Source organism: Heterocephalus glaber, unplaced genomic scaffold (assembly GCF_053883595.1).
Source record: "Heterocephalus glaber isolate CG9 unplaced genomic scaffold, H.glaber_assembly_v1.0 deba00001479, whole genome shotgun sequence".
Lineage (NCBI taxonomy): Eukaryota > Metazoa > Chordata > Mammalia > Rodentia > Bathyergidae > Heterocephalus > Heterocephalus glaber.
In genome coordinates, this window is record NW_028258316.1 from 6,129,354 (window position 1) to 6,147,520 (window position 18,167).

Here is an 18,167-nt window from a genome sequence, read left to right on the forward strand (position 1 = left end):
TTGTGTTATAGGTTTATTTGATATTTGATCTGAGTCTGTGTAACGGATTGCTTCATGGTTAGCAGAGGCTAGTGTGCATTATTTCTGAAGGTTACATCCAATGACACGATGCAGGAAACACAAATGGACAGACAAATGGACGTAACTGTTAAGACAAGAGACGCTAAAACGTGCCTTAGTGTCCACGTGATTGATCTAAGGCAGGGACCCTCCTGAAGTGGCGGCCCGAGTGATGACCTAAAGCGGGTGGCTTCCCCTTACCAGGTGCTGGCCGGGAAACTGGCTTGGAACCAAAAAACAGGGGCCGCCTGCCCTCCCAGCAGTGAGCCCCCCGCGCCTGGCCGCCCTGAAATGCCTGCCCTTCGGGAATGGCCACAGTGACAGGGCTGACCAGACCAGTGGAGGTGGGCAGTGGCACTGAGCAGAGCCGTGACGCGCGAGGTGGGGAAACGAGAGTGCAGGCGGAGTGGCCCCGTGGCTCGGGAACACTGTGGAGGGCGGGGAGGGCGCCGGCAGTGGGGAGAATGGAGCTCTGTTTGTCCGGGGGTCACCAACCGCGTCTCTTCCCTTGTTGGCAGCTCTGGAACATTCCCTTTGGCCGACAGCCACACAAAGGAGTCCCTGCCAAGATCCACGGAGGAGAAAGAAAACAAGACACCAAAAAAAACAAAACAAAAAAAAAAACACCCCCCAAAAACAAACAAATATAAAATCCCCACCCCAGGAGAAGAGCGGAAAAACAGAACTACTGGATCAAGGTCACACCGGATTCGGAGACGTCCTGCACCCACACCCCAGGGGAAGGAAATACAATTCAGTGTCTCACTCTTCTGCCTGTTCCGAGGGAAACCACCCCCCAACCCTGAGACTCCAACTCACTGGCCTTCAGTGTCTTTTTCTTTTTTTTTTCTGGTATTTTTTTCTTTTTAATACCCAAACCATCAACTTTCAGTTTAAAAAACAAAACAAAAAATCTTTGACTTAAAAGTAACATTGAAAACTGCCACAAAAAGGGATGTGGCAAAGCGACGAGGGGGGCCTGCTCACCCATGGGTCCTGCCGCCCCGGCCACCGGGACGACCCTCTGCAGCCTGGTCGCCCCGACCCCCTGGCCTCAGTCCTGGCGGGCATTCGGGGCTGGTGGCATCCCCGAAAGGAAGAGAGGAAAACTGCCCACCGTTCCTTACACACCTCCAGTGGCCCCGAACATTTTGGGAATGCGTAAGTCACCTGGAGGGAGGAGATGGGAGGTGGAGAAAAATAAATACCAAGAGCTAACTGGATGTCCCTGGGCCTCTGGCGCGGGCACGACCTCTGAGACAGAGGTGGCCTCCAGGGAGGAGACCCTGATTGTCCAAATACTGTGCTCTGGGCCCGGCTAGGTCTCTGGTCTCCCCAGCAGGCGCCTACCCCAGGTGAGTCTCAGAGGGCACGAGGGGCCAGCCCCTCAGACTCCATCCTCGAGCCTGGCCTGGCTCACACCAGGCCCCAGCCCTGCCGCTGAGGCGGGGCCAGCTGTCCGGGAGTCCTGGAAGGTAGGGCCCGGCCTGGCTGGCCTGAGGACTCGGGGTCTTGCTGCTGCTAGCCACAGCCTCGCTCAGGCCTGCTCCTTGTCGGCCCTCCAGAGCCGCTCCTTCACCTCTGGGGGCAGCGTGTTGAGCAAGTCCTCCTCCACCACCAGGCCGCTGCGCCTGAGCAGCGGACACTCGCCTAGCTCCACGGGCAGGCACTCCAGCCGGTTGCCCCGCAGCTCGATCTGCGTCAGGTTGGTCAGCTCGCCCACCCTCGAGGGCAGTGACTGCAGCACGTTGTTGCCCAGGTGCAGGGCCCGAAGCTTTCGGCACTGGAAGAGCTCTGGGGGCAGCGCCTCGATCTGGGGGAGAGCAGAGGGCCAGAGTGAGGGGGCATGGCCAAGGGGAGGCGCTGTCTCCACCCCACAGGGGCCCCTCGGCTCCCACATCACCTGCCTTGGCCTGCGAACTTTCACCTGTACACTAGGTCGGCTCGCAGCCACGTCCTCCAGGAAGCTCAGCTACAGCGGAACCCTGGGGAGTCCTTTTCCCTCCCCGGGCCTCAGTTTCCCCATTTGTAAAATGCCAGGGTTGGACTAGAGATGATTCTCAGCTTGATGGGTTTTTGTAGGCTTGGTCCTCGACTTCAGAGAGCAACCCGGCCTTCCTAGCCGGGAGGCAAGAGTGGCTGTGGGACTCGGGACACTCCTGGCCTGGTGTCTGAAACCAACCTGCTGTGCCCAGGCAGGCGTGGCTTCTGGGTCTGAGGTCAGGGCAGACGGGAAGCGGGCTCTGCAGGACCCAGGACCAAAGCTTCCCGAGTGGCCCGCTCCACCCCCTGCCCCCGTCACCTCCTCTGATGAGCGGTCAGGGCTACTGGGAAAGGCTCAGCCCAGTGAGTGGCAGCGCTGGGGTCCACAGGGAGTCAGTCTGGCTCCAGCGACCCCTCCCCTGGCCCCAGAGCTCAGCCCAGGCCCCACCTTCGGCAATGCAGCTCCCACCACTCACACCTGTCCTCTGGCCCTGTCCCCTCCTGAAAGTCCCTGGCCCACGGAGGCTGGAAGTCAGCTCCCTTTGCCCCCAGCCCCCTCTCCGGCCTCCTCAGGGATCCTGCTGGCTCCCCATCCGCGAGGAAGTGGCCTTGAAGAGCTCTCCCAGGCTGCTCTCTTCCCCCTAGGTTTGGCCATCTGCACCCTGACCATGCGAGAGACACCGCCCCTCGCCCTGATCCAGGCCTGCAGCCCTCTCCTCCCTGCCTCCCCGTGCTGGGAGCCGGGCTCAGCCCTGCCCTCCCCCTTCCCCTCATGGAGGCAGTGTCACAGACCCCTCTGAGCAGAGAGAGGCTCCTCCAGCTTTAGGCTGGTCCCAAGTGGGCCCGGGACATCTATGGCTGCCAGGGGACTCTGACACTGCAGCAAGGCTGGGGGCCTGTGAGAGGCCCTGCGCACAGCCAGCTGTGCCTGTGCCTGCCTGGGGTAAAGTCCACATTCCAGGGCAGCCCGCAGGCCCCTCTCCTCCTCACCCAGCCACCTCCGCACACTCCAGGGCAGGCGACAGGCCCCTCCCGAGACTCCTCCTCCTCCCAACCCAGCGGGGCCCCTGTGTGCCACTGCCTGGTCACCTGGGGACCTTGACCATCCCGTGTCCCCAGCGCCCTGTGGGATGCTGGGTTCAGGGAGAGCTCAGAAAACATCTGCCCAAGCAGCAAGGGAACAAGGAGGGAAGGAATACCCGCCTGGCCAGGTGTTCATTAGCATGCACGTCCAATGGGGACATCGCACCCCCAGGCTTGGGCCGGGCCACTCCCACCACCTGGGCCACCGCAGCCAGGTGGCTCACGAGGAGCCAGGGAGCCCGAGAGCAGGAAGGAGAGGACCGGGCCTTGGCTTAGGAGGACGGACCTGCCTGCCCGCCTCAATTGGCCCAAGGGAACATTTTCCTGATAAAACCCTTGGCCTCTCTTCCAGCGGGTGGGGGGACAGGACGTGATTAAGCAGTGTGCTAAAATGGGTCTCCATAGGGGCTCCTTCCTCCGGGACAGCGCCTCCGCCAGCTCCTTTCCTGAAGGCTGACCTCAGCCTACAGGCATGATGCTAACAGGCAAGCCTGGTTCGAGGAACTGGGGGTGGGGACAGGATGGGGGACAGGGTGGGGACCAGGCTGGAGGCTGGCCTGTGCCCCCGCACCCAGGAGGAGGGCTGGGCCCACGGCCTGGGGCAGAGCGGGCATGGCAGGGTGTGGGAAGGACTTCTGACCCAACAGGGGCCATGAGGGTCCAACCCGGGGCCATGGGAAGGCCACTCGGTGTCCCCTCCTCACACTACAGAAGGTGGTGACTGGCTTGGCCCAGCTTTGTAAGCATGGCTTCTGTCCCCACAGGACTCTGATTTTCCTGCCTAGTGACCTGCAGCAGTGAGACAACCTTTACATACTCACACGAGCGATCAGATAAATCACAATTTGGGAGAAGGACATAGGGTTTGTCACGGTTCCTGTGACACCGGGGAGGTGGGCTAGCAGCAGCAGAGCTTGGAAGCCTTCTGACCTGAGCCAGGGAGGACGAGGTGTGTCCTTGTCTGGGGCTAGGGAGGGCAGACAGGGCCATTTCAGGGGCTCCCACCTGCCATGCCCAAGGTCTCAGCAGAGAGCTGCTATTGGTGGGAGGACAGCACAGTCCTACCTGGGACAGAGCTGGCTCAGCAGGCACAGAGAGGGCAGGTGTATCAGGTCTCTGCCTCCCAAGCCCTGGCTTCAGGATTCCACCACCCACTGCAGAAATCTGCATTTGAGAGCGAGGCCCAGGAAGCCCTGCAGGCCCCAGAGGGGCAGGGAAGCTCCCCGAAGGGCAGCTGTGAGGAACACCCTGCCCGCCACCCCAGCCTGCCTGCCTCTGCCAAGGGACCTTGGCATGGGAGCTTTGCCAGCCAGACAAGAGATTGGCGCACAGGCGCCACCAACAGTCTCAAAGGCGTAGCCTCCTACACTGCCAGCCATTGGTTTGCACAGAAAGGCAGCTGGTTGCAAGCCAGCCCTGTCTGAGGCCAGCTCTGCCCTTCGCCAACCCGTAACAGTGAAGCGGCAATGCAGAGCATCCGGCTGCCCTGAGCCACAGCAGGGCACTCGAACAGCTTCTGTCCCTGGCAGCTGGACCCAGAAAGGCTCCTGGGCTCCCAGCTGGTTGGGGACAAGCTAAGGAAGATACCACAAACTCTGAGCTAAGTCCGGCCTCTGGCCTCCTGTCCCCAAGGGAGACCACAGGCTTGTGTGGCTCTTGGCCATGCACAGACAGCCCTGCCTACAAGGAACCTGCCTCAGGTCACCTTGGGGACAGACCCTAGCTGGCCACACCTCTTTTCCTGGCAGGAACTCTGTAGCATTCTGCGACACAGGCAGCTCCCCACCCCAGAGATCTCCATTGGGCCAGTGTGGGATGGGGCCTGGGAGGCCAAATCTTGAGTGAGCACCCTCCCAGGGAGTTTCGGGAACCAGAGGTGAGGACTCCCAAGCCAGGAGCACTAACTGTCCTGAGGCACTGGGCCTCCTGGGTGCCCACCACAGGCCGCACCAGCCTACACGCTGTGCCACCTCCACGCCACGCCACTCACCCGATTGGCCGTGACAGCCAGATTCTGGAGGTTCTGCAGGAGGCCGATATCGGCGGGGAGGAAGGTCAGGTTGTTGTGGCTGAGGTCCAGGTAGCGCAGCTTGCGGCAGTAGAAGAGCTGGGTGGGGATCTTCTCGATCTTGTTGCGGTTCAGGTAGAGGCGCTCAAGGTTGGTGAGGTTGCCAATCTGGATGGGGATGTAGGCGATGTGGTTGTACCACAGCTTAAGGCAGGTGAGGCGGTGCAGGTGCTGGAAGCTGATGATCTCCTCGATGGTCTTCAGGTTGTTGTCCTTGAGGTCGATCTCCTGCAGGTTGTGGAGGCTGAAGATGGAGTGGGGGATGCGCTCCAGGTCGCAGCGGATCAGCTCCAGCTCAGTCAGGTTCACCATCTTCTTGAGGCTGTTGAGCACGATGAGCTTGGTGCCCTCATTGTTGATGGATAGCTTCTGCAGGTGCACTCCCACGTCCGTCACCACCTGCGGCAGCTTGCTCAGGTTGCTCTTGAGCCGCAGCACCTTGAGGCGCTTGAGCTCTCGCAGGCCGTCGATGACGATGTAGCGGTTGTTCTCGGCGCTCAGGTTGCCCGTCAGGTGTAGCTCCTCCAGCGTCTTCAGGCTGTAGATCCACAGCGGGATCTCCTTGATGTCTGTGAACTTGATGTGCAGCGCCCGCAGGTTCTCGCGCAGGAAAGCCAGGGCCGGGGCCTCGATCTTGGCCGCTGTGTGGTACAGCCACAGCTCCTTGAGGCCCGTGAGCTGGGCGATGCTGGGTGGGATGGTCACGTCGGGGATGAGCTCCAGCTTTAGGACTTCCAGCTCCACCAGGTCGAACACGGTGTCGGGGATGCCACTGAGCATGAACAGGTGCAGCTCCAGTTTGTCCTGCGCATTTTTGGTGAGCCGCTGCCGAAGCTTGTCCAGCGTCCACTCGTTGTTGAGGTTCAGCTGCCGCAGCTTGTTCTCACTCACCTCTGAGAGGAAGACGGCAAAGCGCTTGGAGTAGAGCGGGTCATACTGGTCGATGAGGTGCAGCATGAAGGCGAAGTCATTCTTGACGTCGGGGATGTCGCTGTAGCTGCTCTCCTCACGGATCGACTCGAACGAGTACTTCTTGAGCGAGCGCCTCAGCATCCACCACAGCGTATACATGCAGATGAGGCCGTAGAAGATGACCAGGCTGATGTAGAAGGACGCCAGGATCTTGAAGAGCGTGGCCAGAGGGTGGGCACACCGGTAGGTGCGGTAACCCGTCAGGCTCTCGATGTCCACGGTGCAGTCCACGTCGAACTTGATGTTGTGCACGTAGTAGACAGTGTAGCAGATGATGAGGATGAACTTGATCACTTTGATGATGGTCTGCCGCATGTAAAGGCGGTACACGATGTCCCCCTCCTCCACGTGGGTGCGGAATTTCTTCACCTTCTCGAACAAAGCCTTGGCCTGCTCTCCCTCCTTCTTGTCCAGCACCCCCGTCTCCGAACGGTCCACGATGCCTTGCTCAATCCGCGACTTGGTGCGCTGCAGCATGGGCATGGTGGCCTCCACGTCCTCGCTGACTGTTGAGGACTTCTTGTCCATGGAGCCGTTCATCTTGCTGAAGGCTGGCTTGGGGTCGCTCTCCTCCACCACCGTCTCTGACAGGGCCCGGGTGGTCCAGGGCGAGTCAAAGCACTTGAGCAGGATGGACACGAAGTGCTCCAGCTTGGAGCTGGTGCGTGGGAACTTGAACCAGAAGTTGCTGCAGGCCAGGAAGATGAGCGTGTGCAGGAGCACGAGGTAGGGGAAATACTTGGCGAACCAGTGCAGACGGTTCTCGTAGCACACGGCGTCCACATAGTTGTACTGGTGGCGGTCCAGGTCGTACTTGATGCCCGTGGGGCCTGTGTCAGGCGTCGGCAGGATCGTGGAGTTGGGGTAGGCGGGCTCCAGGCTGGGGGACATCCAGCCTCGGAACGAGTCATTGCAGGAGTCCTTGGTGACCCACTTACAAGGCAGACAGATCATCTTGTCCTGGGTGACCTGCAGCGTCCCCCCAAAGACAGCAATCATCAGCATGACAATGGAGATGTAGTCCGTGAACACGTCCCACCACGGCTTCAGGATCCGGTATGCTGGCTGTGTGTCCGCAAAGTAGCGGAGCTCTGTCACCGGAATCATGGTTCAACCTGAAAGGGAGCCATAGGAGGAGTTACTACAGGGCGGCCCGGCATTATGGGATCCAGGGTCAGGGGAAAAAATGAAAACTCCATCACTGCCCAAAACTCCACCTCACATCTATCTGGGATTCAGAGCCTGGCCCTTCCACAGGTGGCCACCAATTGGCCCTCACGCAGAAACCATATGATCAGTGTTGCCTGGGAAACCACTGCAGGCCGGGGGTGGGCAGTCTCCCCATTTAACAGACAGGAGGACAGTGCGCTGGGAGAACAGGGCTCCCAGGGCAGATCTCAGAAGCAGCCTCACTGTCCTGGCTCGCTGCATTCCACCTGGAGTGTTCGGGGATTCCTGCAAGGAGTGTGCCCAGGTACTCATCAGACTAACCAGAGGGCTTGTGTAAAACTCTCAGGGGCTGGAACTGGCTGCTGGGAAGCTGCTGCAGTGAGCTGAAGGAATTTCTCCAGTGAGTGAGGAATGTGAAATGCAAAGAACTCCAAGTGAGTCACCAAGAACTCACTTTCATAAGACTAACCAAGTTCAAAACTGCTACAGGGCAAGAGGAAAGGTGGGAGGGTCACACACAGCAGGCTGGTGAGAGGCTCCCGGGAAGGGGCTGCACCAGCGACAGCATGATCACACTGGCCCTGCTGGGAACTGACTTCCAGGGCTGAGTGTAGAAACAAGCGGGAAATGGTGACCACAGCCGACTCTCAGAGTCCAACTGGCTGGATCAGGAGAAGCTCGGGAATCTGATTGCTAGCACGTGACTTTGGTGACGCTCATTAACAGCCAAGGCTGGAAACCCTGGATCAGAAGCCACGTGTGGGAAATCCCACCTGTGCCACACAGAAAGCCACGGGAGTTGGGTCAGGGAAAGAGCCGGGTGTGGTAGCGCACGCTTGTAATCCCAGCACTCAGGAGGCTGAGGCCGGAGGATCACTTCGAGTTCGAGGCCAGCCTGGGCTACACAGGGAGACCCTGTTTCAAAAACACAAAAAACCCAAAAAAAGTGGGGGAAAGAATCCTCCCTCGGCATCCACGACCACCCTGCCAACGAGGCTGCTCTGTAAAGCAGCAATGACAGGGAAGGGGATGTTCCCCTGGCCGGTCACTCAGGAACACTTGGAAGAACAGAAAAAGGCAGGAGAGTGAAAAAGAAGAAAGTCCTTGTAAACCACCCCTAGAGCTACCCACTGTTAGCTTTTGTTGTCTTTTTTGTGGTGGCAAGGATTGAAGCAGACCCTTACACATGCTAGGCAAATGCTCTACCACTGAGCTATGCCCCCAGACCTTTTAAAATTATAATTTTGAGGCAGTCTCCCCATGTTGCCCAGGCTGGCCTTGAACTTGGGATCTTCCTAAATCAACCTCAGAAGTAGCTGGGATTTCAGGCAGGTGCCACTGTACCACCCATGGTTAACTTTTCACTGCGTAATAACCTTCCAAGCTGGGCACAGTAATCCCAGCATCTGGGGGCTGAAGCAGGAGCAGTACAAGTTCAAGACCAGTCCTAGGCCAGCCTGGACTATAGACAAATACAGTCTCAAAAAAAAAAAAAAAGAAAAGGAGAGAAAAAAAGAAAATAACCCTCTAGTCCTTTCTGTACATTTGTTAAAATAAAAATTGTGCTTTTTCATTACGTACTACTTTCTAGCCCAGGACCTAGGTTTCACACCAGGCCTAAATGTCTGTGTCAGGTGGGTCTGTTTCTCTTGGGAGAGGAGGGGACTTCCCAAGGGAGGGACCAGGCACCCACTCCCATCACTGACGACGCTGATCATGCCAATGGTGGTGACCCCTTCACAAAGGAACCTCTGTAGATGCCAAGACTCCCAGCCTGTACGGCACCCAGGGCCGGGTGTGAGCCCAGGAGAAGGCAGACCAGGGGCCCACGTGATGGAGGTGGCTCCGGGCACTCATGTGTAGTGGAGGTGACAATGGACACAGCAGGGCTGAGGGGCTGCGTGCGTGCGTGCCAGGCACCCTGCCCCTACCACAGATAGCTCAGGGACAGGCACCTGCCCAGAGTCATTTTGCTATCATGTGACAGGGCCGAGGTGGGCTTGCCAACCTCTTGCCTGGGGTGCCCGGTGAAGGTGAAGGGGTCTGAAGGGCCCGGACACCCGACTCAACCTCCCCATCCCTGGGGTTCCCAGAGCTCAGGTCACCCTGCGGCCAGCAGACGCTCCACCCGCGCGGGCCAGCCTGGTGAGGGTCAGTGTGCCTCGTGAGCCTGGACTTCCAGCCAAGGCCTGTGGCCGCCCACCGGAAGGCCCCGGGCCTCTAATGACCAGCTGGCTCTACACACCACCCACTCTCCGGGAAAGGAACTCTCCGGGCGGCAGGGTGAATCACACAGCTGGCCTCCCTCCTGCCCAGACCTCACCTGGGTGAGGCCACAGCACCAGGACCGGAAGGAAGGCCCAAGGCATGCAGCAGCCTGCCCCGAGGTCCCAGGAGACTGGCATGACTGCGAGCCGGGTACCCGGGGAGGGGGCAGCTGCTGAGAAGCAGGATGTGGCTTCCACGTTATGGCTCCAGTGTCAGGTCACGGGGACCCCCAGCCTCCTGTGGAGGAGCGGGCTCAGCTCTGCTGTCAGGAGAGGCAGAAGCGTTCATAGCTCCGGGGCAAGTGAGAGGACTAGGGCGCAGAGGGAAGTCCCTGCCTGCCTAAGAAGCAGTTCATTACGTCCAGGCCTGCCTGTCTCTCCCCTACCCTTGGTGCTAAGTGGGCAAAACACGTGTCTGAGCTGTGTCCCCACTTTGGGGTCGCCTCAGTCAGACTGGACATGCGCAGAGGAGGACAGAAGATACGGACATTCAGAGGCAGAGCCTGGGGCTGGTCACAGAGCTACAAAGGACCAGGGCTGGGGTCCAGACAGGCCTGGCCCAGCTTGGGCCCAGGTCTGCCCTGGTGGGGGAAGCCCATCTAGCTGGACGTGCACTGTCTCCACACCTCTGCTGCATGGCTCTGGGCAAGTCACCGTCCTTCTCTGAGAGGGTTTTTTTTTTTTTAATTTTTGGTACCGGGGATCAAACTTGGGGCCTTGCACTTTCGAGGCAGGCAGCTGAACCACTGAGCTACATCCCCAGCCCTCTGATAGGGTTTTTGGGGAAGACCTGAGAGAAGATGCAGGCACCAAATCCCAGGATTTCATCCCCTGAGGTGTGGAGGAAGAGACCACGTGTCAGAGCAGCCTGAAGGAGGACAGCCAGGACCAAGGTGTGGTCAGGGTTGAACGGGGGTCCCCTGGGGGACCGGGACCAAGCTCCTGCTGGCTTGCAGCTTGACACAGCTTCACACACACAGCAGGCACAAGAGCTCAGAGGGACGGAGAACAGTCCACGGAACTCTGTCTATAAGGTATTAGTGGTGCACGCATACAATCCCAGGTACCTGGGAGGCTGAGACAGGAGGATCACACGTTCAAAGCCTGCCTGTGCAATTTAGGGAGACTCAGACTCAAATTAAGATGAGATAGGGCTGGGTATGGAGCTCAGTGGCAGTGTGTGCCTAGCATGAGCGAGGCCCGGGGTTGGATCCCCATTGCCACACATGCCCACAAAAAAGCCATGGGCATGGGGGGGGGGGCTCAGTCTGGGTGGTATGGTCATCAGCCCCCCTCCACAGCACCTGGGCCAGGCCGGATGCTCCTTGTGCACAGGAGATCACAGCACACGGTAGGCACCTACTAAGGACAGATGTGCTCCTAGAGAGAGAAGACAGGGCGGAAGGACAGCACTGAGCTCTGCCTGGGTGGATGGGCGTGGGCCTGGGTGTGTAGGGGGGCAGTTTCAGGTGAGGTGGGGGGGGTGTGGGCGGGCCTGCAGGCTCCTCCCGCTTCCTGCCGGGAGCAGGAGGCGGGAAGGAGGGGAAGCGCTGGAGCCACAGAGAGGGAAGAGGGAGCCCCTCGAAGGGACACACAGGGCCCGGGGCCTGATGACAAACCCATGGTTCAGCAGCGCCCCAGGGGCCCAGCCCGCATCTCACAACAGCCAGAGCCTTTGTCTTCCTGGGTGGGTTCACGCCATGCAAAACCTGCCCAACGTGAATGGCCCGGGTGGCAGAGCAGGGCAGTGAGGCTGAGGTGCAGCCGTCTGCCCGTTAGATGCCAACTCCCTGAGCATCCCCAGCTGTGGCAGCACCTTCCGCTTTCTGTCTCTGTGCACCTGACCATCTGAGCGCTGCACGGGAGTGGATTCGTCACTTCTCAGGCTTCAGGGTCACCCTCACCCATGTGTTTCAGAATTTCCCCTTGTAAGCCTGAACGGTACTCCTGACCCATTTACACTGGGGCCCTAAGTGGCAGAGGGAGAAGTCCTTTACCAACCTCACCGCCTGCAGTGACTGCAGCAGCCTCCCGGGGCATGGATGCCACCTGCCAGCTCTCCTGGGCACCCCTGGGTGTGGGCAGAAGCACCAGAAGGGTGGGGCACACTCAGGGCAGGGGTCTGTCCCCATGTCACAGAAGGAGCCCTTCACAGGTGTCCCCAGGCAGAGCCTTGGTGCCCTCCTTGGGCTCAGCCTTCTGTAACTGGCCCAGCCTCCTAGCAGAGCTGTGGGGCACCTTCTCTCCCGGGGCCTCAGTTTCCCTGTCTGGAGCCGTGTGCCCGCACTGTATAAAAGGTGGACAGAGGAAGTGACAGGCATGTGGCCCAGGCCCCTGCCCAGCCTGTCTCCTCCTTCACCATCTGCAGCCCACCCCCAGGTCACACAGCAGGGTTCAGGCCCCGAACCACCGCTGCCACCACAGACCACCCTGAGCCCTGTCCTCAGCATCCTGCCTGCAGCCAGCAGAGGGGGAGGCGTCGCCCAGCAGCCAGGACACCTCCCCGGCACCCTGGTTTCCCTAGCTACCCTTGGACTCTCCTGAAGATCACAGAAACTGGGTTCCCAAATCTCCGGTGTGGGAGCCAAGGGCAGGTAGAACAGGAGCTCCAGACAGCGGGACAATGGCACGAACTCATGGCCGGGAGGATGGCCCAGCTCTGCTCTCACCAACAGTGAGGTCGTGGCGCAGGTCGCACAGGTAACTGCCCCTCCCCTGCCAGATTGTTTCTGAAACGCTTACTCAAGGCACCCAAGTGCACAGGGCTCAGCCTGAGGGCGGGAGGTGGGGAACAAAACAGGATCTGAGCCAGGCCTGAGTTCAGACACCACCGAGTGAGCAAGCAGTGCAAGGGGAGCTCAGGAAGGAAACAGAGGGAAGAAAGCACCCAGGTGTCTGCCAGACACAGGGGACCCAGCCAGGCAGGACCTGGCACACAGTGGGCGAGCAGGCAGCTCCAGAGAGGGACGGAGCCATGTGGAAGCAGCGAGAACAAGAACCCTAAAGGAACAGAACCCGTGTTGTCAGATCCTGGACCAACATTTCCTGACCAGTGGGGAAGGGCTGTCTCCATGAGAATAGAAGGCAGAAACTTAAAATAGAAGCTTGGGTTTTTAGCCAGCATGCATTACCTTTGTGAGTAAAAAATAATATAAGAGGCCTGGGGCTGTAGCTCAGTGGCAGAGCACTTAGCATATGCCAAGCCCTGGGTTCAATCCCCAGGACCGAGGAAAGAAAGAAGTGTAAGATGTTAAAGGAACACAGCCTCCAAAGAAGAAAGGGCACTCGAGTGTGGGGATCAGGTGCTCTTTGTAGCTTGGAGATGGAGGTTTTGGAAGGCAATAGGGAGAAGGGTGAGGTCAGGTCCTTGCCCTGAGAGACAGAGAATTTGGAAAGGATCCTAAATAAAGGACAAAGATGAAAGGGTTTAAAATTGGGCCGCTGAGAAAAGACAAAAAGGAAGTGTGCCTGGCTGCGCTCTGGACTGTGAGCTATTTTCTGTCCTCAGAGTCCACTGGGGGGTGCGCCCAGGGACTGGGGTGAACAGTGAGGTGGGAGACCCCTGGCTGCGCCCAGCTAAAGCTCACAAGGCAGTGGGGCCCCAGGGACAGGGATGCGGGACGGGGACAGGTGTGTGTGGGCGTGTCTGTGGGGCCTGGGAAGGAGAGCGGTGCGAAGGAGGCGGGCAACGGCCTGGGAAATACTCCACCACACAGATGCAGCCACAGGATCATTCACCACAGTGAACGGGAGGACTAGGAAAACCAGAGGCTGTGGCTGGGTGATTTGTTAAGTCCTTGTTAAACACCACACAGCAACGGAAGCTCTTGAGAACACGAGGGAAGGTTCGAAGGAGACTTAATGCACACCCCAAACCAACCTGGTGCTGAGATAAACTGCTGTTTATAATGCTTCTTCACTCCAAATTCACCCTGATTTTATATTATTATGTTACCCAACCCATCAAGAACAAAGATTTTTAAAAATCATGATTCCAAAAAAAAAGTCATGATTCCAAAGGATCAAGAAGAGCTAAGATAATCTGGGAGAGTAAAGTAGGAAAAATCTGAAACTTACATAAAGCTACAGGGATTGAAGCAAAGCTTGTGCTTGGTGCTGACGGGGGACAGACAGGTGGACCAGAGAGTAAAGAAAGGCTAGAGACAGACATCAGCTGCCTAGAAACTCACACAGGCAGTGAGTGTTGCCTTTGCAGGTTTGGGGGAAAGAATGAGCGTCTAGAAGCAATGCCAGCTGTTAAGGGTTCGAGTGTGGGGGGGGGGCTGGCCCAGCTCCCTCCCTCCCCAGAATAAATCCTGATGAACTAAAGACTAAGGAAAAACCTTACATTAGAACGCTTACAGCTGGGGATGCAGTGTAAAGGTAGTATTTGTCTACCGTGCATGAGGGTCCCAATTCCATCCCCTGTACCACAGCAGGGGAAAAACCTTAAAAGAAAGAGTGCGTGCGTGTGTATGTGGTACTGGGGACTGACACCAGGGGCACTCTGTCACTGAGCTACATCCCCTACCTCTTGATTTTCTTTCTTTTTTTAAAATTTTGAGACAGTCTCACTAAGGAAAAAAATTCATATATTGATCATATTAAAAGTGAAACGTGCATATCACGAGATGTAATAATAAAGTGAAAATGAAAGAGGAGATATTTCTTTTTTTTTGAGACAGGGTCTTGCTATGCAATCCCAGCTGGCCTTGAACTCACTATGTAGTCCAAGCTGGCCTCAAACTCACAGCGATTCTCCTGTCTCAGCCTCCCAGTGTTGGGATTACAGGCATGCGCCACTACGGCTGGATCAAGGAGATATTTCTACTGTGTATGATCACCACAGGATCAACACTAGAATACACATAGAACTTAACACACATGAAAAAGAATACCCAATGGACAGAAAAGGCAAGAGGAATGAATACGCAATTCACAGGGAAACTGCAAATGGAAATTAATGTATGAAATGATTCTCTACTTCATTAGTAATCAAACACTGCAAATTAAAACAATCACTCCCCATGCTCACTTTGGCGGAAACTTTGAGCTCCTCAGGGAGGAGTTAGGATCCACAGGCCGAAGCCAGCGCATCTCTCCTAGGGACGGACAATCTCAGAGCTGCCTCACTGGACCAGGATGCTCGCTGCCTGCAACAGCAAACAGCAGCAGCAACCTAAAAATCCATCAGCAAGAGAAAGGACACATTGTTCCTTCTTACAAAGGAATGCTTTAAATAAATTAAAGCTATGAACCTGAATCAACATGGTCAACATGGTCAAACCTCAAAAACAATGTTGACTCAAAAATCAAAATATGGCGCCTGCCTCGCAAGCACAAGGTCCTGAGTTCAATGCCCGGTACCAAAACAAACAAACAAACAAACAAAATGTATAGAATAATACACAAATGATATATAATTTTCTATAATGTACCTGTGGTTTTTTTTTGGGGGGGGGCTTTTTGAGACAGAGTCTCTCTACGTAGTTCAGGCTGGACTTGAACTCACTAGGTAGCCCAGGCTGACCTCAAACTTGAGGCGATCCTCCTGTTTCAGCCTCCCAAGTTTTGGGATTACAGGTGTGAGTACCACACCTGGCTCGGTACTCAAGTTATTAATGGCACAAAACCACGCATGGAAAAGTCCCAAAACCAACACAAAGATTTCATCTAGGGTGGAAAGAAAATGGGATTGGAGAATGGGCTTCAATGAGCTCGCCATACTTAAGTACATGCACACATGTGTACGTAAGTGTATGTATGCACGAATATCTGAAATAATTAGGGTAAAATGTGATGGTCTGATGAAGCAGAATTCTGCATACAGAGACCCCCGGTCTAGTTTTTACACTTGCCTATTAAACCAGTCCATCAAAGTTCACTGAAACAAACTCACGTTCCTACCTCTGGCTGGTTCTCTCCCACCCTCCCCCTGAGCGGCCCGGCAGACAGCAGCAGCTACTGTGCCAGCTGCCAGGGCAGAGCTGCAGCCCCTCCTTCCAGCCTGTCCACTCCTCCACCCGGGGACACTCCTAGCTCAGGGGCAGTCCCTGCCCTGGTCCTGCCCTGTCCTCATGGAGATGCAGAAGTACCTGTGCTGTAAGCCAGGCCACCCCTCCTACAGGGCTGCTCGGCCACCTGAGAGGAGCAGGGCTGGAGCCTCTGTGTCCCTAGGAGGGTCACATAAGCACCCAGAGGGCCCCATCCTTCCTTCGGTGGGAGACAGCTCTAGAAGAGGGCAAAGAGCACGGGCTTCAGAGTTGGGAGCAAGTGGGTTTAAACCCAGCTCCAGCACGAAATAATTCCATGACCCCAGCAAATGACTTAGCCTGAGCCTCTGCTTTTGCAATGTTAAAGTAAGAATAATGCTTCTTTCCTTACAGGTGTGTATTCAGTGACTCGAATGATGTCCAAGACAGGCTGGGGACTTAGCTCAGTGCTTCCGCTGCCTGCCTTGCAAGTGCAAGGACTCGAGTTCAATCCTTGGTACCAAAAAAACCAAAAAACAAAAAACAAAACCCAAAAAGCCAAATGATGTTCAAGAGACATTAAAGTGTTAAAAAAAATAAAAAAGAGGGCCGGGGATTTAGCTCAGTAGTTTTGCCACCTGCTCTGCAAGCGCAAGGACCCTAGTTTGCTCCCTGGTACCAAAAAAAAAAAAAAGGCGCCTGTTGTAGTGGCACACACCTGTAATCCCAGCACTGGGGAGGCTGAGGCAGGAGGAACAAGGAGACTTCAAGGCCAGCCTGGGTTACACAGAGTTCAAGGCCAGTCTGAACTACATAGCAAGACCCTGTCTCAAAAAAAAAAAAAAAAAAAAAAAAAAAATATATATATATATATATATATATATGTATAAATAAATGAGTTTCTCAGAAGAATATAAAATGATCTGTAAAAGAAGCCGCCATAAAAGGTCAAATACTGTAGGTTTACACCTACCTGAGGTTCCCAGAGGAGTCAAATTCAGAAGCAGAGACCAGGAGTAAGGAATTTAGAGATGGCTATCTAATGGGGACAGAGTCGCAGTCCTGAGATCAAAGTTTCTGGAGATGAGGGTGAGGATGGCCATGCCAGAATGTACTGAACATCACTGATCCATAAATCAGGAAGAAAAGTATGATTCAATTCTTAGGGCCAGGGATGCAGCTCAGCAGCACAGTGCCTGCCTGGCAAGCGCAAGGCCCTGAGTTCGATTCCTCATACCAAAAAAAAAAAATTGCAAGAACCAATTCTTGTTTTAAAAACCCTACCAGTCCAGGGATTTAGCTCAGTGGTTCCGCCGCCTGCCTCACAAGCACAAGGTCCCGAGTTCAATCTCCGGTACCAAAGGAAAAAAAAACCCTAACAGTAAAACACTTACTACTGTATGTATAGCTAAATCCAGAAAGCTACACATAAACCATATGTGGTTATGCTGAAGAGTGGTTGTCTACATTGCATAGTTTCCTATTATTTAATCTGGCATGTTTATGAGGAGGAAAAAAAATACTTGCAAAAAAACCAAAAGACCTTCCTCATTGTGTGGTTTCTGATCATAAAAGAATTACAGCTGCCACCTACGATGGTAGAAGGTCAGCCCTGCCCTAACCTGTCACACACACACAGCAGCCGCCACAGATGCCCAGGGGCACACAGATCTAAGTCCAAGTTGGGCAACTCAAATGCCAGCCTCACTGCTTCCTCACGGGGACCTTGGAGCCTCAGTTTTGTCCACTCTGAGATGGGTCCATTACAGCTGTGAACCGGGTCATTGAGGGCTGAGGGTAAGAAAATGTCTACGTGTCAACTCAATGCCCGGCACAGCTTGGGGCTGGGTGTCACTCTACACCCTGCCATCGTAGAAGACCCTCCCAGAATTCAGCAGGGACAGAGCTGGGTGACAGCTGAACCCTAAATGTCTAGACCTCTGAGCAGGGCCAGATCACAAGAAAGGACCAAGGGCAGAGAGCTGGCTGTCTGCTCTCAGAACCAGCCTGAAGTGTCCGCCCTGGTTCACAGAGTTAAGCCCTCTTTTTCTTTTAAGAGATGAGGTCTTGCCACGTTGCCCAGGCTGTCCCCACAGTCCTGGGCTTGAGCGATCCTCCCATCTCAGCCTCCCAAATAACCGGGACTACAGAAGTGCGCCACCTCAACCAGCTTCGATTTCTTCTTGATCCTTCTTACAGACAGGAAAGGGAGTCAAAGAAACGGCATGCTGCTCCCTCTGTCCAGAGAGAGACCACCCAGGCATGCCCCTCCGTGGCCGGCGGAGGGCTAGGCAGTGCCACACCTGGGCAGCAGGCCACAGGGAGGAGGCCAACAGACGGGCATAGAGAGCCTTTTGTTAAAGCACAAACAGAGCCGCGGGGCTGGTGGGAGGCTGGCACCCCTCCTCTAGCCCAGATGGGAAGGCTGCCCCTCCAGCACTCTCCCAGGGAAGGGGGCGCAGAGGTCGCTGGCCCTGTTGGAGCTGGCTGTGAATCTGCTCTAGGTCTTGAGCTTCCTCCAGTCCCAGAGCCAGGAAGGGGAGGGGAGAAGGGGTCTCAGCAACATCTGGAACACCGAGAGCAAGACGCTGC

The 18,167-nt window shown here is 56.1% G+C and overlaps 1 protein-coding gene across 4 annotated transcripts in view; it reads right to left on the bottom strand.

Annotated features, from left to right (window-relative positions):
* Positions 1-18,167, bottom strand: part of Lrrc8a (leucine rich repeat containing 8 VRAC subunit A) — a 25,446-nt gene continuing 7,279 nt past the window's right edge. For all 4 annotated transcript variants that reach the window (XM_004849179.3, XM_013073649.3, XM_004849178.4 and 1 more), the window contains 2 exons: positions 5,117-7,281; positions 1-1,873 (listed from right to left, as the gene is read on the bottom strand). In XM_004849179.3, coding sequence (XP_004849236.1) covers positions 1,598-1,873; positions 5,117-7,273 — 2,433 coding nt within the window. In that variant the 5' untranslated portion in view covers positions 7,274-7,281 and the 3' untranslated portion in view covers positions 1-1,597. The remainder of the gene's footprint in view (positions 1,874-5,116; positions 7,282-18,167) is intronic.